The sequence below is a fragment of the Rattus norvegicus genome, chromosome 18 (assembly GCF_036323735.1).
Source record: "Rattus norvegicus strain BN/NHsdMcwi chromosome 18, GRCr8, whole genome shotgun sequence".
In the NCBI taxonomy this organism is placed as follows: domain Eukaryota; kingdom Metazoa; phylum Chordata; class Mammalia; order Rodentia; family Muridae; genus Rattus; species Rattus norvegicus.
In genome coordinates, this window is record NC_086036.1 from 16,098,246 (window position 1) to 16,125,996 (window position 27,751).

The 27,751-nt window shown below is 43.5% G+C and overlaps 1 protein-coding gene and 1 pseudogene across 3 annotated transcripts in view; one reads left to right on the forward strand and one right to left on the reverse strand.

Annotated features, from left to right (window-relative positions):
- Rprd1a (regulation of nuclear pre-mRNA domain containing 1A) overlaps positions 1-15,857 on the reverse strand; it is a 47,934-nt gene extending 32,077 nt beyond the window's left edge. For 2 of the 3 annotated variants that reach the window (XM_214609.9, XM_063277256.1), the window contains exon 1: positions 15,542-15,857. In XM_214609.9, coding sequence (XP_214609.6) covers positions 15,542-15,692 — 151 coding nt within the window. In that variant the 5' untranslated portion in view covers positions 15,693-15,857. The remainder of the gene's footprint in view (positions 1-15,541) is intronic. The other variant, NM_001305179.1, reaches the window with a different exon arrangement.
- On the forward strand, positions 8,107-8,551 carry Rpl32-ps6 (ribosomal protein L32, pseudogene 6; annotated as a pseudogene).
- Positions 15,858-27,751: the final 11,894 nt, after the last annotated feature.

Genomic DNA, 27,751 nt, shown 5'->3' on the forward strand with positions numbered 1-27,751 from the left:
GGTAGGATAAAGCCTACTTGTTGATACTCTATTGGTTCTCAAGGATCTGAGTGACCACAGGCCTCCATCTTCCTTTGCCACAGTTCTGTTCCATTCTGTGGTCTTCTAACTCCTGTGCGACATCCCTGTTTTGAGTAAAACGAGTTTACAGTCTGCCTAGAAAACTCACAATGGGAACCTAGGCTCTTCTCCCAAGTCTTCTTTTCCCAATAATCTTTAGAATTAGTTCTAAATTTGTTTTTAAAAAGATCCTGGGGTCAGCAAAATAGCTAAGTCTGTAAAAGTGCTGACTAAACTTGACAACCGGAATTCAATTACAGAACCTACGTGGAAAAAGAAAACAAATTCCATCATATTGTCCTTGCATGTGTGTGTGTGCACACACGCACACACATGCACACACACAATGTCTCTGCATTTACGAATTAATCCAGAGATCACTATACTGACCGCTCTACAAGGGACTTTTATTAAGCAATTTTACATACTGCTTTGCTATTCTAAATTTTATGTATATGAGTGCATTGTTGCTCTATTCAGACACAGCTGAAAAGGGCACCAGATCCCATTACAAATGATTGTGAGCCACCATGTGGTTGCTGGGAATTGAACTCAGGACCTCTGGAAGAGCAGTCAGTGCTCTGAACCACTGAGCCATCTCTCCAGCCTGCCATTCTAAGTTTTAAAGCAAGAATTTCAGGACAACAGAAAGTGACAATTAGTGTCTAGCATGGCATCACATTAAGTTAGGATCATTAAACACTAACATAACCAGCCAGAGCACAGCAAGGTGCTTGCTGCTAAACAGTGCAAACCTGATGACCTGAGTTCCATGCCCAAAACCCGTGTGAAGGTGGGAAGAGAGAACCTCCACAGTTGTCCTCTGACTCCAACTGGTGCTCCACAGCACGTGACCCCCACCTTCCTGCCAATCATACACACACAATAATAAACTTAAATGTTTTAATTTTAGAGAGTACCAACACAGCATGACCACCAGAAAGTATCTGGTACTGACAGACAGAGACAGAAAACACTAGCCTGGCTGAATGTAGCAGCTGTTACAATGGCACCCTGGACCCTGAGAACCATCAGTTCAAGGCCAGCCTAGCTGGTTAATGATTGGGGGGGGGGGGGGTGTTTTATTTTGCGGGGAGAGAGAGAGAGAGAGACAGAGAGGGAAAGAGGGAGGAAGGGAGGGAGGGAATTGGGTCCCCTGAAACAGCCACCATGCAGGTGCCTGGAATGGCATTAGCCCTCTAAGAATAGCCATTGTTCTGAACTACTGTTCTCCAGGTCCCAAGACAAAAAACTTTTAACCAATAACTGTTATACTCCTGCCAAATACCACAGAACAAACCTGTAGCCGTATTCCAAAGCAAAGGTCAAATGGGAAACCCAGAATTCTGCCTTCATAGGCCCCTAACTTGGAGTCCCACAGCAGTCACAGCAGCATTAGAAGGCAAAGTGGGATGGACAACCCCATCCATTCCTAGTAAGACGCATCCCAGGCAGAAAGCCTGCGCTCCTAAAGCCCAGCAGTAAGGGGCAACACACCCGTTCCCATTGTCCTTGTGAAGTCAGGGAAGACCTAGTGAATCCCCACTAGGTGATCCCCAACAGCAGCCATGCCTCCATCCTAGGACACGCCTTGTCTAAAATCCATCTAAATCAAGACTGAACAAAAATAAGTTTCATAATATCATGCAGTAACTCTATAAATCAAAGCCAGATGTGGTGAAGCTTACCTTCAATCCCAGTGTGTGTGTGTGTGTGTGTGTGTGTGGAGTGTGTGTGTGTGGAGTGTGAGAGGGTGTGTGTGTGTGTGTGTGTGTGTGTGTGTGGAGTGTGTGTGTGTGGAGTGTGTGTGTGTGTGTGGAGTGTGAGAGGGTGTGTGTGTGTGTGTGTGGAGTGTGAGGGTGTGTGTGTGTGTGTGTGGAGTGTGAGGGTGTGTGTGTGTGTGTGTGTGGAGTGTGTGTGTGTGGAGTGTGTGTGTGTGTGTGGAGTGTGTGTGTGTGGAGTGTGTGTGTGTGTGTGGAGTGTGAGAGGGTGTGTGTGTGTGTGTGTGGAGTGTGAGGGTGTGTGTGTGTGTGTGTGTGTGTGGAGTGTGAGGGTGCGTGTGTGTGTGTGTGGAGTGTGTGTGTGTGGAGTGTGTGTGTGTGTGTGTGGAGTGTGTGTGTGTGGAGTGTGTGTGTGTGTGTGGAGTGTGAGAGGGTGTGTGTGTGTGTGTGTGGAGTGTGAGGGTGTGTGTGTGTGTGTGTGTGTGTGGAGTGTGAGGGTGTGTGTGTGTGTGTGTGTAGGGTGTGTGTGTGTGTGTGTGTGTAGTTAGCAAGCAACTCTGTGAGTTCAGGGACAGCCGGGGCTACACAGTAAAACTAGGTCTCCAAAACAAAACAAAATATGAATCAACTTTTTTGGGGGGGTGGGGTATCTGTTGTTTTCTGGGAGGCTCTCACTGTCCTTTGAACCTGGGGTGGTAGTGTTTCTCAAGTGCTGGCAGAGGATTAGTTTTTTTATTCTCCAACTAAAGGCAAGAAGCTCTCAAACAGAATGAAAACCACAGTATCAACAGATGCCAACACCAAGGAGCTGTGAGAAGTATCTGACAAAAAGCCTTAAAATAGCCATCATAAAAAGGCAAATCAGCATGAAAATATGTTTAAAAATACATTTCCTATCCATGGGACACAGGTGAAGCGGTGCCAAGAAAGGAAACTGAAACCATGACTGCACACTGCAGAAAGCATGTCTCAGATCACCAACAGACTCAGAGCTCAAAATCTAGGGAGGCATGGGGGTTCCACAAAACAAAGCTAAGCGAACAGGAGTCAGGATCATCACACTGGAAATGACTGGTGAAAATGAAGTCTCATCTCGGAAAACAATCAATCCAACAGGAAAGTCCTAGCTGTAGCCAGCCCAGAAGCTGTCGTAATGTCCAGCAAGGTGGTCTTCAACTGCAACAGATCCACTGGAGCTTAAAGCACACACCACCACACCAGCCAACTGAAAACTCTTTAGCTTGAGCGGCCAAGAAACAATGAGGGAAGCACCAGTCATGAGTATCTAGAACTATGCAAGGACTCATTATCTGAAGAGGTCACAAGTTCCTTATGAGATCTTTACTTTTAAAATGAAGAAAACAAAATACTGTGCAACTCATTTTATTCTCTGAGATCCAATCAATAATTCATTTAATACATATCTATAAAATATCTAGTGAGCTGTTATGTTGAAAAAAAAAAAAAGGACAAAAGGCTCAGTCTTTCAATACAAAGAGATTCAAGCCTGACTTGTTATAACACATATAAATGCTATAATAACGATATAGGAAATTGATGCCCTCCACTTAGTAATATCTACCTAATAAGAAAAAAAAAAATCATGTGCTCAAGTTCCTGTGGCTTATAGTAAGGACGTCTACTACTCCCAAGGCTTTAAGGACTTACACTGGCTCTACTGCGACATCTTTTTTTTTTTTTTTTTTGTTTTGTTTTTTTTTTTCCGGAGCTGGGGACCGAACCCAGGGCCTTGCGCTTCCTAGGTAAGCGCTCTACCACTGAGCTAAATCCCCAGCCTACTGCGACATCTTAAATGTACGTTATGACACATGTGCTTTGCTGAGATGGAAAATCCATTAATGTCTCTGTGCATCTGTTTAAGGGGGAAGCACTGAGCACAGGAGTCAGTGCTTTGGGAGCCATGGTGGTAAATCTGCCCTGTGGGTAAGTGGGACTACTGTAATGGCTGAAAATGAAGATGGCTTCTAAAGCTTGAGCAGACATGGGAATCTAAAAACCTCATCTTAGTGAACTCAAAAGAACTCACAGAGACTAAGTGCGAAATGACAACAGTGAGGTGCTCACACAGAGACAACTAACTAGAGAATGACAACCATGAGATACACATAGCAGTAAGTTACTCTCTTCTCCACAAGAGACTAAAAGCCAGTTTCTCATCAGAAACAACAGACACGAGAAGACTGAGACACTCAACGTCCTGAAAGATGGTAGGTATGGTGTCCCATTAACCAACAGTTCTGGGTAGGAACAGCTGTTCCTGCCTGCACACAGGCTTCGGTGGGATTACCATGAGTTAAGGCACAGTCTTACTCTGAAACACCCTTAAGAATGTACTCTGTGTTCCTGGTGTATGGGTGTTTGCTTGCCTGTATATCTGCACCACTTGGGTACCTGGTACCCAGAGGCCAGAAGCATCAGCAGCTCCCCCGGAACTGGATAGTTTGTGAGCTGCCCTGGGGGTGCTAAGTACTGAACCAGGTCCTCTGAAAGCATGGCCAGTGCCCTTCACCTCTCCAGTTCCTCGAAGACTGCCCTATAAAGCTGTTAAGAGAACCTAAAACCTTTCAAGCTACCAAAGCTAAGGTAAGTTAGGTCAACACTAGTAGACCTAACTATAGGCAGGACATGAAAAAAGTTCTAAGATATAATACTCAAAAGGGGGGCTGGGGATTTAGCTCAGTGGTAGAGCGCTTACCTAGGAAGCGCAAGGTCCTGGGTTCGGTCCCCAGCTCCGAAAAAAAAAAAAAAAAAAAAAAGAAAAAAAGAACCTAAAAAAAAAAAAAATACTCAAAAGGGCATATATGAAATCAAACACAAAAGTTAGTATTACTTTTATCTTTTTATTTATAATTTATAATTGCTATTTTTTATTTATAATTGTTGAATACCTCTAAAGGGTCACTGACTTGGCTAACTTAATTTTCTTTCTTTTATTGGGGGGTTGCTTTGTGTAGCCTTGGCTGTCCTGTAACAAGTTCTGTAGACCAGGCTGGCCTTGAACTCAGAGATTCACCTGCCTCTGCCTCTCCAGTGCTCGGATTAAAGGTGTGAGCCGCCGCCACCGCCACCACCACCCAGCAAGATTTTACTTGGCAATCCCTCCAATCCCTTTCCTATAGTGTCTTCCCAGCCCTTCTCCTCTATTTACCTTGGCTCTCAGGAATAAGAGATCTGAACAGTTTTTTATTTATTTTAAGTTTGAATCAAGAAGTGAGGCAAAGAGAGCCCAGGTTTGGACAACTTGTAGGACTCAATTTTCTCCTTCTATCATGTGGGTTCAGGAGCTCAAACTCAGGTTGTCAGGTTTGGCGGTGTCTTTACCTAATGAGATATCTGGGAGGTCCCTTATTAATATCTTTAAGACAAGAATGGGCACTACCCTCTATGGAACAGAGACATTGGCACTAATGAAGGCCTGCACAGCAGAACTTCTGAGTAAGCCTACAGGCCTGGAAAATACCTGGATAACTACTGTGGAACGCTTCATCCTGGCCTTCTTTTCTTCCTGACTACCTGAAGCATTCTGGTGATCCCATCACTAAATCTCTGGACTTTGAGCTAAGCTCATGGGGTGATCAGTACACTGATTTACATTTAAGAGGCTGGGGAAACAGTGGGGTTCTCAGGAAGTGAGGCCTACTTAGATGAACCAGGTTGGGCTTGGAGAAGACACCTTGTCCTTAGCCAGTCACTTACATGCGCTTTCTGTTTCTTCCTGGCCACCATGAACCGAACTTTGCTCTACTACATACATGCACCTTGCCCTGATATTCTACCTTACGTTGAGCCCAAAAGCAATAGAACTACTGATCATAGACTGAGACCTCTGAAACCATGGACTCTAGTAACACGTGCCAAGAGTATTTTATCACAGGGATAGGAAGTAAACTATAGCTTCCACCTGCTTCCACACTACTTTGGTACAACATGCCTGGCAAAAAAAAGCAAAAGTGCATGTGTTTACGGATTCGTGCCCAACAGGGAAAGATGGAAAGTGTGAGGACAACTGATTTCATTTGGATGCTACTTAGGAAACTGGTAACAAAACAAGGAGGCTATACACTGCAGAGAGGAACTGTCACCAGAGCATGGGCTGGGGAACAGGAAAGAGAGAACATGGAAGACACTCACATTCAAGTGAAAAGTGGTAGTGTTCTTTTTAAGGCAAAACTCACTTAACAAAATAATCATATTTGTCTCTTCCTGTTGCCTGCGGATCCAGATGTAGAACTCTCCTCTCCCTCTACAGCACGGTGTCTACCTACATGCCACCATGCTTTTCACATGACAAATGGACTAAACCTCTGTAACCTGACCCAATTAAATGTGTTCTTTTATGAGAGTTGCTGTAGTCATGATGTCTATCACAGCAATCAGACTCTAAGACATGTAACCAGCACTTCTAGGTAGTTCCAATACATTTTCAGTTCTCCAAAGACCCAACATTCCCATTTCCTTCCTCCCCTCACACCCGATCCTTCTAATCTTGTATTTCATATGAACAGAACTATACAGCATGTGGCCTTCTGTGTGAGGCTTCTTCTTACTTTCCATGATGCGCACACGGCCCATCCATCCTGCTGTATGCATCAGCACTTTCTTCCTTTTCATGGCTGAATGTAATGAAATCCATTTCTTCAGTAAACGTAAACATCACATTTGTTTATCTACTCATCTGGTGGTAGAAATTCCGGTCCATGATTAAGAAAATCACTGAGTTTGGGGCTAGAAGCTCAGAAACTAAGAGCCCTTGCTGCTCTTACCGAGGACGCAGGTTCACTACTGAACCAACACTAGGTTGCTCACAACGGCTTGTAATCCCAGCACCAGGGATCTAATGCCCTCTTCAGGCCTCCACAGGGATCTGCACCCACAGGAATACACCTTTTTTATTATTATTTTTGGGGGAGGTTGTTGTCATTTGGTTTTTGTTTTGTTTTTCAAGACAAGATTTCTCTATGTAGCTCTGGCTGTCCTGGAACTAGTAGACCAGGCTAGTCTTGAATTCAGAGATCCTCCTGCCTCTACCTCGCAAATGTTGGAATTAAAGGTGTGGGCCACCACCACCTGGCTCATAACTTCTTTAAAAAAAAAAATCTAAAAATTCATCTAGTTATGAGTGTGTTAAGGTATACAGCAGAACTAGTATCATCTAAACTATCAGCTGTAAGCATATCAGCTGACTAATATCTGTTTAGACAACTCTCAGAGTAACACTCAGGATATACAGAGAAAGACACAGCCATTAACTGTGAGAAATCAATCAGCTCGTGGGATTAGCAAACACGGTAAGCTGTAGCTGACAAACTAGAAACACAACAAAGCCAACACTGTAGATGTAGTCGAGTCTGAGTCAGGAGTGCTCAGTGTTCTGAAGGCTGTGGTCTGCAGGCTCACAATGAGCAGACAGATGTGCCTGTTCAAGTTGAAAAGCAGGGAAAAACACTGCCCAGGGGCTTGACGAATGTCTCAGTGGATAAGAGCATAAGCTCTTGCAAGACTAGGAATTCGTTCCCAACACCCACATGGTGGCCTCACAATAATTCATTAACTCCAGTTCCAGGGATCAAACACACTCTTGACCTTCATGGGCACCAAGCACTCATGTGATACACAGACACATGCAGGCAAAATACTCAAACTTAAATCTTTAAAAAAAAAAAAAAAAAAAAAGGTAGGGAGGCCTTGTCTCAAACAAACAAACAAACAAACAAACAAACAAAGATAACACCTTGTATCTTCAGAGTGCCAGAAACTCTGAAGACTGAGGCAATAAGACTGCCAAAAGTCAGGTATCGCCAAAAGTGAGACAGACAGACAGACAGACAGACAGACAGACAGACAGACACGATAGAGCCATGTTACAGCAAGACTATTAACTCAAAACCAATACTTTATAATATAATATACTTCTAAGAAAACTGGGTATATCTGGTAGTTTGAAATACAGTCCTTGACTACTCAAATAAATTAAATTTTTTTAAAGACTAATCTATAAAATTGCTCGTAGGAGATAGAGACAGGAAGATCAAGAATTCATGATCATCCTCAGCTACAGAGCAAGTAACTCAAGGCCAGGCAGAGTTACAGAAGACCTACCTACAAATAAATAAGAAATGAAAAAATTGGGGCTGGGGATTTAGCTCAGTGGTAGAGCGCTTACCTAGGAAGGGCAAGGCCCTGGGTTCGGTCCCCAGCTCCGAAAAAAAAGAACCAAAAAAAAAAAAAAGAAATGAAAAAATTTAAACTACAACCTAGGAACAAAAGCTAGATTCACACCTTCCTTCTTCCTCTACATTGCCTTCGAGGTGGCTGCCATCTGTTGTGTGGCATCATGGCTGCCCTTCGGCCTCTGGTGAAGCCCAAGATCAACAAAAAGAGGACCAAGAAGTTCATCAGGCACCAGTCAGACCGATATGTGAAAATTAAGTGAAACTGGCAGAAACCCAGAGGCATCGACAACAGGGTGCAGAGAAGAGTCAAGGGTTACCAGAGTAACAAAAAAACCAAGCACACATTGCCTAGAGGCTTCTGGAAGTTTCTGGTGCACAATGTCAAGGAGGTGAAAGTGCAGCTGATGTGCAACAAATCTTACTGGACTGAGACTGCTCACAATGTGTCCTCCAAGAACTGAAAAGCCATCATGGAAAGAGCAGCACAGCTGGCCATCAGAGTCACCAATCCCAAACGCCAGACTACACAGCGAAGAGAATGAAGAGATGGCATGTGTGCCTGTTGTGTTCAAATAAAACCACAAAAACTGCCACAAAAAGCTGAGCTTTACTAAACTGTCTCTGAATCACAGCTATGTTCCTAAACTGGACCAAAGTGCTACTGCTACAATACAAACCATTTTTTTAACTTGCAAAAACACAATTTTTTTTCAGTTTAATTCTGATTAAAAAAAGAATAAATGAATGATTGTGTGGAGTTGAAGTGGACGATGTCCTGAAAGCCACGAAAATCCCAGTGTGGCCTAAGAACACAGACCAGCAAGGGACACACAGTGGAGAAGCCCATGAAAGGCGCATATAAAATGCATGTTTCCCTTCCTTCCTTCAAAGCAGAAATTATGAACTGGAAATGTCCCATGAAAACGTCAATGGCAAGTGCCTACATTCAGATGACCAGAGTGACTGAAGACAGAGAGTGGCAAAGCATTTGCTGCAAGACAATGAAAGAAAACAAACATTTAAAGCGATAGTAAAAATCTGTATGCTTAAACCAGTTTCTAGCGGGGCTGGAGAGATGGCTCAGTAGTTAAGAGCACCGACCGCTCTTCCAGGGGTCCTGAGTTCAATTCCCAGCAACCACATGGTGGCTCACAACCATCTGTAAAGAGATCTGATGCCCTCTTCTGGTGTGTCTGAAGACAGCTACAGTGTACTTATAGATAATAAATGAATACATCTTTAAAAAACAAAACAAAACAGTTTCTAGCAAAGTCTACTCACACTAACAAACTTCAGTGTCCTCTGATGTCCTAAACTAAGCTAGGCCCCTCACAGTTAGTACTCAGCCGCAGAACCCACTTCTCTGTCTGCCGTGTGAGCCTCATGGAGACAGCTGTGCACTAGATCTGCTCGATCTTCTCAGTCCAGTAAGAAGACCGCACAACAATTTACCCAATAAAGTGTACATTTCAAATGAAAAATTCATTTGTTAAAAAAAAGATTAAGGCTGGGGAAATGGCTTATGCTTGGTATGTAACCTGAATCCAATCCCCAGAACCATGAAAGTCAGGCAGTGCACCCAAGCTACAGGAGGCAGAGTCCTAGAGCACACTGGCTAGCCAGCTTGGCCTATTCAGTGAGCCCCGGGTGAGACAGCCTATCTCAAACAAGGGGCTGGTTTCTGAGAAAGGGCATCGTCCTCAACCTCTGCCAGTGACATGTACACACACAGGTTACACTTACATCCACGCCCACGAACACACATAAGAAATCTTTACTATTATATAATACATTATGCATTCGTGTACTTACATGGGCATGTGTGTTCTTCAGTGTTCAAGCGGAGGTCAGAGGACAATTCTGTCCACCATGTAGGTAGCAGAAATATAACTCAAATCATCAGACTTGGTAGCCAACACCTTAATCTACGGAGCCATTTTATAAGTCCTTTCCCCTAACTTTGTTAAACCTATAAAATTATACTTGTTTGTTTAATGTAAGAGCATATGCTTATTTTTACTAGAAATTAAAGCTAACTTCCATAACCAGAAACAGAAATAACAAAAATCGCCATTTTGAAAAAGTACATGTCACAGGGAATAAAAAACTAAAGATTATATTACAAAGCAGAGGGGAATTTCAGTAGAGAGGAATTGGTATTTTAGAAGGAGCATGTCTGCTTAAGGCACAGCAATGCATCTTCTGCATTATCTAACGACCAGTTTATAGGAAATACAAATATTCCTTAGAAAATATTCTGTGGGTCCCTTGGGATCTTCAAAACCTGGGGGTTAATGTGGTCAGAACTACCTTTACAATAATGCTAAACTCCTCTCCATCTTGTCCTCCTCTTCTCACACACATCGCACCAGGAGGCCCTGAACTGCACCTGCATCAGCACAAATAACAGCACAAACAACAACGCAGAGTGTCCACTCCTCGGCCTGACATTCTTTAAGAAAACACACTTTCATCAAAAACACTTTGTTACACGAAATCAATTTGGTAATTTCTAAATACTTAACAAATGTAGTGAATACAAATATACACCCCACTCTAAAAGAAAGAAAACCTAGCATGGAATTATAAGATTATAATCCCAGCCCTTGGGAGTCAGAGGCAAGAAATTAAGGAATTTAGGGCCAGCCTAAACTGCCTGAGATTATTGCAAAAAACAAAATCTTAAATTTAAAATAACTTGTGCTAGTAAAGGGATCCTCAACCCAAGAAGCCTGGAAAATGCTGACCCTAGCTAGAGGGTACAAACCGTGAGCAAGCAATGTGGCTTATCTGAATAGACCAGTAAGAGGAGCCACAGAGAGAGTAGGAAAGTAACAGTGACCTGTAACAACCACAGAGAGAGTAGGAAAGTAACAGTGACCTGTAACAACCACAGAGAGAGTAGGAAAGTAACAGTGACCTGTAACAACCACAGAGAGAGTAGGAAAGTAACAGTGACCTGTAACAACCTTTTGATACTGAGCCAAAGAAAAACGGGAGGCAGTGGAAAGATGACCAACAAATACTGGCTGTGTATATGCATATTTGTTAAAAAATTAGCATTTGGGGGCTGCAGAGACGGCTCATCAGGTAAAGATGTTGCCACCAAGCCATAAGCCATGGTGGATGATTTCCAGAGACTGTCCTCTGACCTTCTTCACAAGGGTGCCATGGCAAACCCAAACACACACAAAGATGAAGGAAAAAACAGGCTAACATGTTTTAAGTGTCAGTAAAGATTATCTGTTGAAGCTGGGTGATATCTACATGGTGTTTATATTTATGTTTCATGATCTGCTTTTCTTGATCAGCCTACAGGTTGATGATTTAAATTTCCCATCCCAAAAAATGTTACAAAATCACTTTATATTAGTTTATTCCTGAAAAGGAATATAAAAGTGAGGAAAAAGTTTTGTAGCTACAACTCAACAATATCTTCAAAGATATAGTTCATATGAGAATATTAATTATTTTTAACTATGAAAACTACAGTGGAAACTTTCAATTCTAACTCCAAAATACAAACAATTAACATTATCACACAACACAGATAATTATCAATTTATAACAGAATCTCTTCAGAAACATATACATATATTGCTGTTTTTTGAAGCAAATGCTGTTTCTAAAACCAAACAAATCAGAACACATAATACACAATACTTATTTTAATAATGTCACTTCTTGCAAATCTAAAGCATTATCTGTGAATACAAATTCAACAAATACGTAAGGACTTCCATCAAGACAACAGGTTGAGCTAAAAATTGAAACAGAAAAACCTAAAGGAACCCATTATCCACTTCATACAAACATACCACCACTCCCCACCTACAACACGAAATAACAGAGCAACGTTCCCTGTGGATGCTCACGTGCTGCAGCAGGTAAGGATCCTAGAGCTGATGAGCAAAACTGGATGAAGTGGAAGGGCACTCAGGTGAGCCTTCCCTAGGCTGAGGAAAGAACACGCAGGCAGACTAAGCCAGCCCACTGTGAGTTACTTAGTTACCACTGCCAGGGTAATGGCAACTAACTTGGAATACGGTGCTCGATCACTGCTTTTCACAGTTTAGGTTCTTGTCTGTTTTGAGACAAGGTCTATTTATGCAGCCAGACTGGACTTGAACTTTTAATTTACCTACCTCAGCTTCCCAAGTTGGAATTGTAGGTAAGTATGACGTGACCAGAGATAAATGTATCCTCTGTAACTGGAGGTATATGTAAACACTAGATTCTGCTCATTTTCTAACTTCTCTAAATGGCAAATTGGTCTGTACCTGACTGTTTAACTCAAGATCTGGTAATTTCTTAATTCGGTTATGCTGTTTCACATACTCAGGAGTGCTCAAGATTTTGACACTGTAACATACTGTCATCTACAAAACTCACAGGCAAGAACCATGCAATAGGGGGCTGTAAAGATGGTTCGCTAGTTAAGAGCAATTGTTGCAGAGAACCGGAGTGTAGCACCCTACAAAGTGGCTCACAACTATCTGTAACTTCAGTATCAGAGGAGACGGCCTCTTATGGCATCCTTGGGCACTGCATGCACATGGTGCACATATATAAATGCAAGTGAAAGAAACACTCATACATATAAATTTAGTAATTAAAAACACTACACAATAGGGCTGGGATATGACTCAGTGGTCATGAGCACGTTCTGCTCTCGCAGAGTTGCACTCACAGTGCTAACAGCCATCTATTCCTCCAGTTTCAGGTTTCAACACCCTCTTTGGGCCTCCTCAGACACACAAATGGTACACAACATACATGTGTACCCAAACACACAAAAAATTTTAAATTTTTTTCTAAAGAATGGTGCAACAGAATGACCAAAGAACAACAAAACCATTCATTTAAAAAAAAAAATCAATACTGTCATGGTCGTGACTATACTTAGCCTTGACTGGATGGTGCCCAGAATGCACACAACTATATCTAGGTCACTGATTAAAAACAAAACCAAAAACCTTGCTGGGCATCACTAATTTTCGTGAATGTCACAATTTAAAGGCCATCTTCTAACTACAAGAATGTCTCTTTCTCCTTTTTAAGGGCTGGGAACAACTCAATGGTCTTCTCTCCTTACCGTACAGGACCCAGACCACGTGTCCTCTTCACTTGCTACTGTTTTGTTTATCAATGTCAGCATGCTCATCTCTTACAGCACAATGCTAATGGCAATCATTTAACTATTTATTGTGGACTAGGAGACTATCACTGCAGACGATATTTTAAGACTGGGGCTTATGTTGGTTATGAATAAAACAATATGGTGTGCAAGACCTTGGGTTCAATCCCCCAGAGTATACATCCCCAAAAGTAAAAGATTTTTCCATTTTTGTGATAAGGTTTAACACACAATTCTGTGCCCATGAACTCTGTTTCAGAATATATCCCTGGTAAGAGAACACTGACATATATATATAATATATATGATGTCTATATTATATATATTTTACACATACATAATACATGCACGTGTGCGCGCACACACACACATACACACACTCAACTTCACTAGGTCAAGTTCATCTCTAAAGCAAGTATACCTCTTTAACTCTTCCACCAATCAAGTAGTGTGGTGAATGTTTCTCACCCCACCTAGCTTATCACACTTTTTAACTGCCACACTAATCAACCATTGATATCAATAGTCTATTTTTTTCTAATTACTGTCACTGACCTTTTCAGGTTTCTTCACGCAAGAAGTGTATAAACAATATTGTCACTTTTCTATTGATTTTCTTCTTGTCTCAGCTCTGTGTAGGTTGCATGTGTTTATAAATGCTTCCCTCTCTACCATAAACCCTTCGCTGACTTTGAAATTTGACTTCTCAAAATTCACAACTACTTCCTAAGCCCTACTAGTTTCTCAAAGCTTTTGATCCCTCAGCTGAAACCCTCACTGGACACCAATCCATGTAATCAAACCAAAAGTGTGAACAGTAGCTCAATTCTTTTTTCAAAAAGTTACCTTTTTAACCACAGCAAACACATGAGACAATCTATCCTCCACAAGTACCCATGTCCAAGTAAGAACACCAAGCACATACAAACACTCAGTATAATAAGAAGGGGACTGGAGAGATGGCCAAGAAAAGCACTTGGAGTTCAGTTCCCAATACTCACATCAGTAGGCCCACAATTACTTGTAACTCCAGTTCTAGGAACCTCAACGCCCTCTTCTGGACTAGACGTGCACTTGGCACACAGCACATATATTAAGGCAAACAATCGTACAGATAAAACTATCTTTTAAATGTAATAAAAATAAGTTAAAACCCAGACATACTATATAGGAAATCCATGCAGATGTCTGAAACAATAAAGAACAGTGCCACGATTCCAGGATATAAGAATTAAGATACAATTCAGATTAAGCCAATGAAAACAGACAGGATCTCACTATGTAGCCCTGGCTGATCTGGAACCCACTTTGTAGATCAGAAAGACCTGGAGCTCTGAGCCCATGTGCCACCACACCAGGCCACCAATACCTTCCTTATGTTCTGCGTGTCTAACACAAACTAGCTCTTTACAGATAGTTTCTCAGCACGGATGAACTGAATTCTTTTGTTTGTCAGTGATCGAAAGACGTGTTCAAAAAAGTTCACTTCACTTTGGGGATCACTATTAAAATTTTGTAAAACAAGGACTCTAAACTAAAGGATCCTTGGGTTACTAACTCCTGTCATTTTCAGGTAAGGAATTTACAATCCAAAAGCTAAAAGAAACATGCCAGCCAAGATTCTCTTTCCTGCCAAGAAAGGGCGAGCAAGTTGATCTATCATAGAAAGGGCACAACAACCAACCCCATGTACCTTTTTCCTTCTCCTATCCTCCATGAAAAACTACAGGATGAGAAAAACGCCGACTGAGTGAATTTCCGACTCTTGCCAGATGCTAGGCCTAAACCTCGATACTGACTCAACGTTAGATTATAGAACTTTTGGTTATTTATACTTTTAGTCTGTCATTGCGGACCAAGCACCGGCTCTGTGGGACGCATCATCAGATGAACGAAGAGGCGAACACCACTCCCCGGTCCCACAGACCCCTCGACAGTACTAGCAAGCCGTGGCGGGGAGCGCGGAAGGGACGCGCAGAGCCAGGGCTAAAAGCCGAGCACCAGGAGCACGACTCGACAGTCGGGTGGTTCACTGAGTGCCAAGGGCAAGACGCCGGGAGCCCGGGAAAGAACGCGGGATCCAGGAAGCCGGGCTGAGGCGCGAGATGCCAGGAGCCCGGCGTGTAAAACGGGGAGCCTGGGGCAGGGCGCGGGATCAAGGGGCTCCGGAACATTACCCGGAACCTAGGGGAGGTCGCAGGGAGACGGAGCGGGAAGCCAAGGAATCTGGATAGAATCACCAGGAACCTGGGGAACACTGAGGAGCCCGGGCTGAACTCAGGAAGCCTGCTCAAGGGGAGTTGGAGGTGGGGAAGCTAGGCACCTGGGGAAAGACTGAGGAACCTGGAGCAGGATCCTGGGTCCAAGAACCCAGGAGCGGGGTAGGACCGGGAAGCCCGAGGTAGGACATGCGCGGCGGGACCGCTCACCTTTGCGTAGCTCCCGCTCCCACACCGTGACGATGGGCCGCGAGTGTTTGCGATGGTGGATGAGCCACAGGGACAGGGTCTGCACGCTCTGCTGCGAGTTGCTCAACTCGGACAGCTTCTTCTCCAGCGCCGCCTCAGAGAAGGCGGACATCCCTCCAAAACCACGTTCGCGCCGTCCCACGCCGTGGAGCTGAGGGGAGGAGAGTGTCGCCGCCCTCGTCGCCGCCTCGCCCCCACACCCCACCCTTCCCCACGCCCTCACCACTACCACCCCCGAGTCCGAGGCTGGTCGCAATCTAGCAAGATGGCGCCCAGCCGGCAGTGACGTCACACATCGGGCCCTGCCCCTCGCGCTGCTCTCCCTGGGAAAGGAGCCGCCGCCTGGAGGCGGGAGTGGGAGCGGAAAAGGAAAAAACAATAGAAGTGTGGAGAAAGGGGGCGGGGCGGGGCGGGGCGGGGCCAGCATCCTCGGGCGTGGCCAGGCCCAGTTCTGGGCTTTCTGAGTCTGCCTTGTTTCTAGGGAAAAAGTGTTCTGCTACTTTAACTGTAATGACAGAGCTCTGAGCAGGTTTGTACGTTGATATAAGTTGATGTAGCCACTTTGGAGGACAATTTGCATAATTGATTACATTAACTATCTCATAATCCTGTCAGTAACTGCAGCCAAGTGGTGGGGGCCAGTTTAGGTAAGATAGTATAAAACCCTATCTAAAAGTAAACTGGGGTTGTAGCTTATTTGTACATTTGCCTAGCATTCATGAGACCCTGGGTTCAAACCTCAGTATGGTAATTAAATAAGCAAATATACAAATGTGTGTCCCTACCTCAGTTGGTTGAGTTTTGGCCCAGCAGCCTAGCATACAGGAAGTTCTGCCTTCCCCAGCACTGCAAAATCAACCTAGCCATCCACAATCCCATGCCTGCAATCCCAGCACTTGGGAGTTGGGGGCAGAAGAATCAGAAATTCAAGCTCCATAGTGAGTTTGAGATCAGCTTAAGATAATAAGACCCTGTCTCAAAAAAGGGGGTAGGAGGCTGGAAAAATGGTTCTGCAATTAAGAGTGTTAATTGATTTTGCAGAAGACCTGATTTCAATTCCCAGCATCTACATAGCTCTACATAGCATCTACAACTCCAGCTCCAAGGAATCTAACACTGTCTTCTGGCTGCCTAGAACACTGTAGGTATGCATACATGCATAACACATAAAAATGAAAAATATGTTTTAAAAACCAAAACAAGGGCTAGAGAGATGGCTCAGTGGTTAAGAGCAGCGAATGTTCTTCCAGAGGTCCTGAGTTCAATTCCCAGCAACCACATGGTGGTTCACAGTCATCTGTAGTGGGATTCGATGCCCCTTTCTGGTATGTGTTAAGAGAGCAACAGTGTACTCATATACATAGAGTAAATAAACAAATCTCTAAAAAAAAAATCAAAACAAGAATCAGATGGGCATGGTGGCACATACCTTTAATCTCAGCACTCAGGAGGCAGAGGCAGATGGAACTCTGTGAGTTCCAGGACAGCCAGGGCTCTACACAGAGAAACCCTGTCTTTAAAAAAACAAACAAAAAAAACCACAAGAACCAGTTTAACTCACCCAAGAGATCCACAAGGTTTGGCTGGTTTTTCCTTTTCAGACTCAGCTATTGCCAACTTGGAATGATGGTTACCCTTTCAAGACTGTGAACACCGGTCATCATTACTCTGTGGCCTACCTAGGCCAAGTCCTATCCTCAGTACTTGCTTTTCCTGATACTCCAGGTGTCTTGAATTTCAGAAGCCCAGGACCTAGAAGGCGCTTTGGGTCCTCGATGCTAATTGCCAATCTTCCTGTTCCCAGGGAAGAGTGTGCATGAGGAGTCCACAGTGTGCCACTGGAGACATGGGTCATGACCTCCCCGACTTCTTTGTTGTACTCTGCACACATGTAAGAGCACACAGACCCTGAAGGCTTTGACTACATGAGCTACAGTATGTGTATGTGTTTGTATGTGTGTGTGTTGTGTGTAAGCTGTACAGGATGTGTATGTAACCTGGCCACACATACAGATGGGATCCAGGCTTCTGCACAACACTAAAGAAGGAATGGGTGATGGCTCCCTCTAGGCATTTTCTTACCGTCAGAAAGCTGTTCCTGTGCGACCGCTTCAAGCTCATAAAAAAAATGAGGCAGGGACAAAGCTCTTGTAAGGCGGTAGAGAGGGAGAAGGAGGGAGAAGGAAGATGGAGACAGAGAAAGATGACCTAGATCTGGGTGGTCTTGAATTGCCAAGGTAGTTGGGATGGATTTCTGCAGACGAATTTATCTTATCTAGGTGGGCGGTTTACAACCTTATCAATTGGTTGTGAGTTAATTGTGTGGATGGTGTATTGTGGGTTGAGAATGTAACCTATAAATCTGATTGTTGGGTTGCAGTTTGTTGAGTCTTGATTTTAATGGCTCATTGGGAGTTTATACCGTAACTATTTAGGGGCAGATGTTAGGAATGTAAACAAAGCAGCAGCAGAGAGTTACAAGCGGGTAGCCGCTCGGAGACCAGGAAGTGGATGCTGGGAATGAGAATAGAGTCTACAGTAGGAGAGCCTCGAGATAAGCGGTCTCTGTCGGAAACTGGCGTGGCAGCGGACCAGCCTGGGTCGGGAGTACTTTGGGGACAGCATGGGACCTCTGAGATAAATCAGCACTAGTTCCAATGGCCTGCTGGAGCCTGAACTAGTGGGAGTCAGACCACCAGGGTATGCGTGGGAACCGTTCCACCCTTTTTTTATTTTTACCGAAACTCCAGCTCTTCTGTTCCATACACATCACAACATGAACATAGGATGTGAAAGATGGAGATAGTGGACCTGTTTGTTTGTTTGTTTGTTTGTTTGTTTGTTTGTTTTAAGTTGAAACAAGAAAATTACCATTTAACACCATTTAAAAAAAATTTTTTTTTGAGATAGGATCTCATTGTGTACTCCTGACTGTCCTGGAACCTGCCACCTAGCTGAGATTAGCTTTGAACTCATAGAGATTTGTCTGCTGCTGCCTTCTGAGTGCTAGGTGAAAGGTGTTCACCACCACACCCAGGTTATTTTTAAATGTGTATTTTATATGAACTGAGAAGTACTTAAGTGTGCTGTTCTGTAACTCTCACCATGTAGACGAGGCTGGCTTTGAACTCACAGAGATCTCTGCCTGCCTAAGATTAAAGGCGTGAGCTATGTTTTTCATCTCTTAACCACGAATTAGAAAGGAACAGTAAAATCATTTATAGTAATAGAAATCTTGTTGGGTGTGGTGGTGGCGGTAGGGTGTGTCCACTAGAGAAGATGACTCAGACGACGGTTTAAGCCAGTTGGAAGTCTTTATTAGACAGCACGCTAGGATGTCTGGTGTAATAAGAGCCTTTCTCAGGATAAGGCTTTAAACACGAAAAAACATGCCCTGGGCTGACATATTTCAGTTAACAAGAACAGCTATCCAGAAGCAGAGAACTACAGAAGCCAAAAAAAAGTAAGGTCAGTACATTTAGAACTTTGATGGATCAGGTGTTTGTTTTCATTTTGGCGACTGATACTGCCTACGTGCTGAGCTGTACGGCCGGAATGACACTTCCCGTCGTGCAGTCAGTTGTACTAAGGCCTGAGATAAGGGATCGTGGATTTATGTAATAAATTACAGGTCAAGACAGACTATGAAATAAGACCCTGTCAAAAACCAAACCAAAACACATAAACCAGGACTAGTGGTGAGCACCTTTAGTGCTTGGGGCGCAGAGATAAGTAAATTTCTCTGAGTTCCCAGCCAAGCTGGGACATACAGTGAGATTATGTTTCAAACCAAAACACCATAATTCTAACAAAAAGAAGACAGATACAAAAGGCTGGATATTTTGTGATTTCATTTATCTGAAATATTCAGAATAGATTAGCCCAGAAATAAAAAGTGGTTACCATAGGGACTGGGGGAATGGGTAACTATTCAATGGAAATTTCTTTTTGGCATGATGAAAATGTCCTGGAACTAGATAGAATTGATGACTGCATTGGAGTCTTGATGTACTAAACACTACTGGCTAATTGCTTAAAGACAGTTAATTAAAGAATTAAAAATTAAAGTAAATGGTTATTTCTCCATTATGTGAATTTTGCCTCAGTACAAAAAAAAAAAAGAGGAAGGAAAAAAACAGGAAGAATAAGTTTATTTCTTATAGGATATAATGCAAGCGAGGGAAGGTCGTGGGGTCCCTTTCGTGCCCATACCAAGGTTTACCCCTGAGAAATTACGCATGCAACAGGTCTAGTGTAAGAGGTTTATTGGGGAAGGGAAGCACAAAAGGTTGTCACAGAGTGGGAACATGAGAGAAAGATAGAGGCAGGCAGGCAGGCAGGCAAGGCAGGGCAGGCAGACAGACAGGCAGGCAGACAGACAGACAGGGAGAGGAGACAGAAACAGAGGGAATGAGAGAGGCAAGAATGAAGAAAGAATGAGTGATGACATAGAGAAAAATAAAAGAGAAGGTAAGAGGATGCAGAGAGAGAGAGAGAGAGAGAGGGAGAGAGAGAGAGAGAGAGAGAGAGAGAGATCTGGGGTGGCTGTGGCTGGGGTGACTGGGGACCCTTTTATGTGCAGCACCCAGCACACCTGGTGCACCTCGCCGCAGCAGGTGAGGACATAAGCTGCTGCTAGGTCCCTGAGAGCAGGCCAGTGGGAATGCCTGTTTACTAACAATTTTCCACTTATCAATTACACGTATTTGTTTATTGGGTGCTGAGTCTTGAACCCAGGGTTTCATGCGTGCTAAAGATATACCACTGAGCAACACCTCCAGCCACATTTCTCAAACTTTAATTAACACCAGATTACTAGTGAGGGATTTTGTGTTTACCAAGTCTAGATAAAAGAGAAAGAGGTATGTCTTAGAGTTCCATTACTGTGAAGAGACATCAAGACCATGGCAACTTTTATAAAGAAAAAGTTTGGGGTTGGGGATTTAGCTCAGTGGTAGAGCGCTTGCCTAGCAAGCGCAAGGCCCAGGGTTCGGTTCCCAGCTCCGAAAAAAAGAAGGAAAAAAAAAGTTTTCCCTGGGACCGGCTTACAATTTAGAGGTTTAGTCCATTATCGTCATGGTGAGAAGCTTGGCAGCATGCGGACAGACACGGTGCTGGAGAGAGAAGAGAGCTCTACATCTAGGTCGGCAGGCAGCAGAGCCACTGGGCCTGGCTTGTGCTTCTAAAGCCCCAAAGCCCACTCCTAATTACTCACTTCCTTCAATAAAGCCACACCCACTCCAAGGCCACACCTTCCTTTAGGAGCCTGTAGGGTTCGTTTTCATTCAAAGTATCAGAAGGTAGTCTGCCCAGCATGCAGGGAGCCCTTGATACACTAAACATGGCATCACATGCTTGTTATCCCAGCACCAGGGAGATGGATAAAGGAAGATCTTTCACTGTCATCTTGGGTTATATAGAGAGTTGGAGCCTAACTTGGGACACATGAGAAGCCATCCACATAAATAACAAAAATAAGAACAAAAGGAGAAGGAAAAAAACTGGCATTCTAAAGTAAATCAAATCTTTTCAAATTAAGAAATGTGTGAACAGGGGGTTGGGGATTTAGCTCAGTGGTAGAGCGCTTGCCTAGCAAGCGTAAGGCCCTGGGTTCGGTCCCCAGCTCCGAAAAAAAGAAAAAAAAAAAAAAAAGAAATGTGTGAACAGGGCTGGAGAGATGGCTTAGTGGTTAAGAGCACTGACTGCTCCTCCAGAGGTCCTGAATTCAATTCCCAGCAAACCACAGGGTGGCTCACAACCATCTGTAATGGGATCGGATACCCTTGCCTGGTGTGTCTGAAAAGAACAACAGTGTACTCAACATACATAAAATAAATAACTCTTAGAAGAAGAGGAAGAGAAAGAAGAGGAGGAGGAGGAGGAGGAGGAGGGGGAGAAAGAGGGGGAGAAGGAGGGGGAGGAGAGCAAACATATATATAAATCAGGGTCTGTGAGGCCAATGAGATAGCTCGGCTAATAAAGATATTTGTCATTGAGCTGGAATTCAGCCCCTAGGGCTAGTAAGATGGCTCACCAGGTAACAGTGCTTGCTAATGTATGAGTAAAGCTGGTAGACCTCATTCAACCTCTGAATCCCAGCAAAGGTCAGGAAGTAACTTCACACAGTTATCTTCTGATCTTTGCATGTATTCCCATTTCTCCCTCTCCCACCCCTTCTTCCTCTCTCTCTCACACACACACATGCCACATAATATATGTTTTTATTTTAAGGGGGAAAAAAAGTTCTGTACTTCCCAGAGATAAAGAATCATACAAACATTTACCTACAAACACTATGAGTAGAAACCCAGAGAAGATTTTAGTTACAGGTGTCCAGGTTTAAACACCCTTGTCAACTGATATCATGGTGTATGTTTTATGAATTAAATTAAGTCTTGGAATTTTAAAAGATAATCTCACTATCTATGATATAACAATATTCCTAGACTAAACTTCTTTGGCCCTTCTCTGCTTTGATAATGCACTGACACGGTGAATTGGAGAAAGCAACTGGACCTGAGTGTCAGTAGATGGGAACCATCCCAGTCCTCGTTCGTCTTAATCAGGCTCACCAGGCCCTTGGACTGAGAGCTTCTAGTTCCAGAGGCAATCAGAGAAGAGCCTTAATGGAAAGGACTTCAATAAATGTTGACTTCAATCAGATAAATGACAGAAGATTCCGGAGTGTTGATAAAATATTGGTGTCTAAATATTGGAGCCTGTGTGTGAGGCAGGAGAGACAACTGATCAGTCTTGAGTGCTTACTGCTCTTGGAGAAGATTGGAGTTCAATTCCCAGCACCCACAGCCACAAGCTCACAACCAACTTCTAGTTCTAGCTCCAGGGCATCTGGTGCCCCCTTCAGGTCTTCTCAGGCGCCTGCGTGTGCATGCCCATATTAACGCACATACTTACAACATACTTAAAACTAGTAAAAATACGTTGTCTTTAACAAAAAAAGATGGAACCCGTGCCATATCAAACAAGGAAATCCGTTGTACTTCCAGCCCCATGGATGTCTACAGAATTTTCGGTATTGCTAAGTAAGTTCTAGGAAACAGAAAATGGAGGTGACGCCTTGGTTGAATCTCCTGTTCATACAAATGCTATTCCACAGCCAGGGTGACACTGGGTAACTGACAGTTCATGACACGACCATGACACGGTGATGTTAGATGGATAACATGTCCACACAACCTTCTGATGTTGGAATTCTGATTAATAGGTGTTATCTTTAACCTCCTGATTCTCCTTGTTCCCTCCTCAGCAACCCTGAGACTTCTTACATATGAATAAATGCCTAAGCCAATAGCTTGGCTCTGTTTCCTAACTAGCTCATTACTTAATGACCCTTTTAGTCTGTTCTAAATAATGAATGGAGGAAGTACAAAGATAGCATTGGTTGTCCCGACTAGGCTGCAATGTCCCTAATATAATCTACCCTTAAAGGCCATAAACAGTAGGGAACTACATTCGGCTGTCCTGAACTCAACTTTCAAAATGGAAACTGCTAACATCCAAAATGAGTAAGAGTAGTTATAACTCCTTTACTTGGACAACCTTAGTTCAACTTTTACCTTCTAGTTTTATACATACAAATGATCAACTCTCTCCCCAGTCACCCACCCTGCTTCTAACAAAATAACACTGTTGTCCATAAAAACATCCACATGGTGGCTCACAACCATCTGTAACGGGATCTGATGCCCTCTTCTGTTGTGTCTGAAGACCGCAATGGTGTACTCACACAAAATAAATAAATCTTTAAAATAAATAAATAAAAACATGCTAGAGTTGTAGTTCTCATAGCTTTGCAGCCCACAGCTCTCTAAGCCACTCCTGAGCCTCTAGCAGTGGAAAATGTCTGTTTCCCAAACCTACTAATGCTTCTATCCATTAAACACCCAGATAGCATGTATTAAGATGGTCTGAACTCTAGACCTTAAATTTCCTACTCTGAGATCTCAGTGAACCTGGCCAGATCACTGAAAAGGACAGTGGTGGTTCATATCTATCTTCCTCACACTAAATGGCTTCTCTGGTTTATTACATTAACAGCATTATCAAAATAAAGGGACAAAGAATATATAAAGGCTACCATAATTATTCTAAGAATATTGATATTAACAAATAGTAGGAATTTCCTTTTTAGAATAGTTCTCTTTCTCTCTGTGAGTATGAGCGTGTGTGTGTGAGAGAGTGTATGTGATTGTGTGAATGTGTGTGTGAATGTATGTGTGTGTATGAGGGAAAGTGTGTGTGTTGTGTGTGAGAATGAGAGTGTAAGGGTGTGAGTATGTGTGAGTGTGTGTATTGTGTGAGTGTGTGTATGTGTATGTGTATATGTGTTGTGTGTGAGAGTGTGAGTGTGTGTATGTGTGTGTGATTGTGTATATGTGTTGTGTGTGAGTGTGTGTATTGTGTGAGTGTGTGTGAGTGTGTATGTGTATGTGTATATGTGTTGTGTGTGAGAGTGTGAGTGTGTGTATGTGTGTGTGATTGTGTATATGTTTTGTGTGTGAGAGTGTATATGTATTGTGAGAGTGGGTGTATGTGTGTGTGTATGTGTTGTGTGTGAGAGTGTGAGTGTATTGTGTGAGTGTGTGTATGTGTGTGTGTAAGTGTGTTGAGTGTATATATGTGTTGTGTGAGAGTGTGAGTCTGGGTATGTATGTGAGTGTATGTGTGTGTATATGTGTGGTGTGTGAGAGTGAGTGTGTGAATGTGTGTGTGCATGTGCATGTGTGTGTGTATGCGTGTGAGTGTACACACATACACTGTGGCATACATGCGCAGCTCAGAGAACATCCCCAAGTGCTGTTCACCACCTTCCAGCAGACAGTGTCTCTCATTTGCTGCTGCACACTGTCTAGCTTGCCCCACAGCTTACAGCGACTGTCCTGTCACCATCTCCCTCTCACTGTAGGAGCATTGTGATTACGGGAGTTCTCCACGGTGTTTCAATCCATTTGAGCAGTGGACGCTTACCTACTGAGCCACTTCCTTCATCCCATGAGGATTTCTTTTTAATATTTATTTGGGGTTGGTGAGATGGCTCAGTGGGTAAAGGTTCTTGATACCAAGCCTGAGGTCCTGAATTCAATCCCCAGACTCCACATGGTGGAAGGGGACAACTGTCCTAGAAGTGTCCTCTGACCCCTAAACAAGAGCTGTGCCAGGCATACATGCCCACACCTACACCCACAGTAAGTAAACGAATAGATAAATGTAGTAATTGGTACTACTGGTTCCTGTTGATTGGAACGAGCATATGAGGATGATACAAATAAAGAATGTGCATATAAAAGGAAACTGTTTGATGGTGCAACGTGCGTGAGCCTTGAAAACATCACACTAAGTGAAATAAACCAGATATCATGTAACGGAGACAGAACAAAATGGGAGTGGGGGGGGGGGAAGAACCTTATGAATAGATGCAGGGTCTCTGTGTGGGATGCAAATAAGTTCTGTCTGTCAACCGTGGTGGAGGTTGTATGACATTGCAGTGCATTTACCCCTGATGTCCACACTGGAAAAGAACTAACTGGAAATTTTATGTCAGCTGTAATTTCCTACAAGAGAAAAACTCTACGTTGAATATTTAGTTTGAAAAATTCCAAGAATATACAACGTTTGATATACAATGAACCTGTATAAGGGTGTGTGACATAGCAATGCACACCCTTAATCTCTGTAGGCCAAAGACTGAGACAGGAGGATCACAAGTTTGGGATCAGCCTGTAGCAAGACGTTTTCCAAAATAAAAAAATATATATATATATACATATATATAGTATAATATAAAACAATAGAAATACAACAAACTTCCTTCTGTCTGTTACTAGCTTCAATAATTATCAGTTCCTTGCCAAATCGTTACACACCAAGTCCCTCCTGGACCCCAGGACAACGGACCTCAGACATTCCATTGATACATCTGTCGTTATTTCAAAATGTTTCTCGAGAGTAAATAAAGTGTTTTCATACCAGTCAGTTTGTATTTCTCATTAGGAACTCAGATTAGGGATGGGCTGTGGCTCAGTGAGTGGAGTACCTGCCTGCAGTGGTCAGGGACAGCCCTTGGATCTGTTCCCTAGCACCACATAAGCCAGAGGTAGTGGTAACACACACCTGTAACCCCGGCACTCAGGAGCAGCAAGCAACAGAGCCACAAGTTCAAGGTCATCCTGGCCTGGGGGTGCCTGTGAGGGCAGCCACAAAACACTGATAAACACAAACAACAAAACCCTCAACACTTCAGATCAGATACCAGCTCCTGTCAGACTTTTCCGAATTATCCTAGAGTGAGCAGGACACATCTCTCTACCTGTGTCTGTGACTGCCTGTCTCTGATACACTGTTTCTCAAACATTGGCAGAGCTGATATTTTTACATAATAAAAGAATAAATAAGGGTCCCATGAGGGTGGAAATAAGAATCGTTAACCGGGAGGAGGAGTCAAATCGTGAATGGTACCAACTTTTAGATTCTTCTCATTCTCTCCGGTACCTGTCCAGGCTTTTCTGTACCTCAGCAATGACTCACGGATGACTCCGGGATGGCTAACATAGAAGCAGCATTCCTCATGCACATAGCCCTCCTCATTGCAGGAAGACTAAGTCTAGTTCCCACCTATTTTGTTAACATCACTTCGGACAGAGAATGTACGTTGCGCTCCAGGTGGGAAATGGATCTTTCTAGGTGCTGGATGTCTTCATCGGTGTCTGCTTTTAACCTGTTATAGTTTGTTTTTTAACAAAGAACTGGGATAGCTGTAATGCCAGTGCAGCTATCCCAGTGCCAGTTCTGGCTAGTCCTGCCTGTGGAATCAATGCTAAAGTCAAAGAAAGGCTCTCCCTTTGTCTCTCATAATCCCTTGATTTGTCCTATTAAGGCTCTCAATACCATTTCTTCTGAATAATACATTATACAGGGCACTTATTGAACCAAAATACAGAACCCGTTTGGGGTAGAAGAATCAAGAACTACCCCATTCATGCAAGAGGTCAGTCCTGTCGAACAGGCCCTCCATACCTGTTCTGGGGGAATAACCCATTTAGAATGACCTATGGGAACGGTCTAATTGCAGAGGTGTTGGTGTGACAAGGGGACTTTGCCCAGACAGATACACTGTCCCGATATAGTCTGGACCTTCCTGTGACCATCGACTTGCAGAGTCCCCTTCATAAAAGGGGGCTACAACAATATATACAGTTAGCAGGGACAGCAAACTCAGGACTGAGACTGAGTCAACTTTAACGTGAGGTTGGTGCCCTTTTGACCCCTCCATTCTGGTTTACCTACACAGACTATTCAGAGTACTAGGAATGCCCTTTAGAGTCGCTTCTCTATGGCGCCCTCTGCTGCACACGCTTCCTCATTGCAGGGCAGGTTTAAATACTCCTTGGTTGTCCTTGTCAGAGAGCACGGACCTGCTCAATAATTAATATGGTTCAGGCTTTGGGTATACAACAGCAGCTAAAACAGACAAAAATTCCTCAAAAAAATTTTTTCTCATCTGGAAATGAAGAGTGAGATGTACAGTATTGAGTGTAATATATGGCATCAGTTTATGCCTGCTGGTTTGAGGCAGAACACATGTGGGACAGAAGATGGTTCCTATGGGACCTGCAAGGGCTTCAGCCTTTACTCTGAGACAGACAGAAAGTTCCTTGAACAGGAGAACGGGATGGTCTGGCGTTTCAATTAAAAACAAAAGCACTCTATCTGTTCTGTTAAAAGGAACCCCATGGAGGTGGGACAGCATAGATCTAAAGAGACCAATTACTGCTAGCATAGGAAGAGAGGAGCAGGCAGGCTCCAGGGGAGTTTAGAAGGGAGAACAGACAAGGCTGACTGATGAGGACAGAGACGAGAGACAGTGAGGTCAGAGACGCGAGACAGTGAGGTCAAAGATGTTAAGGTTTTCAGCTGAACTAAAACCGGAAGGCTGAAGTTATCATTAGCCGCTGAGACAGAGATGACAGTGGGAGGGCAAAGATCTGGGGAGAAAAAACAACAGGAATTCATATTAAATTTGCAATTTAAGTGGGCAATGTTGGGTAGGTAGGTGGATTCAGAGCAGTCTGGGCTGCTGCTATAGTTTGGGGATTGTGAGTACAGACAGTTGGATCTACAAATGACACAAGCAGGGCAGTGTGTAGACAGATG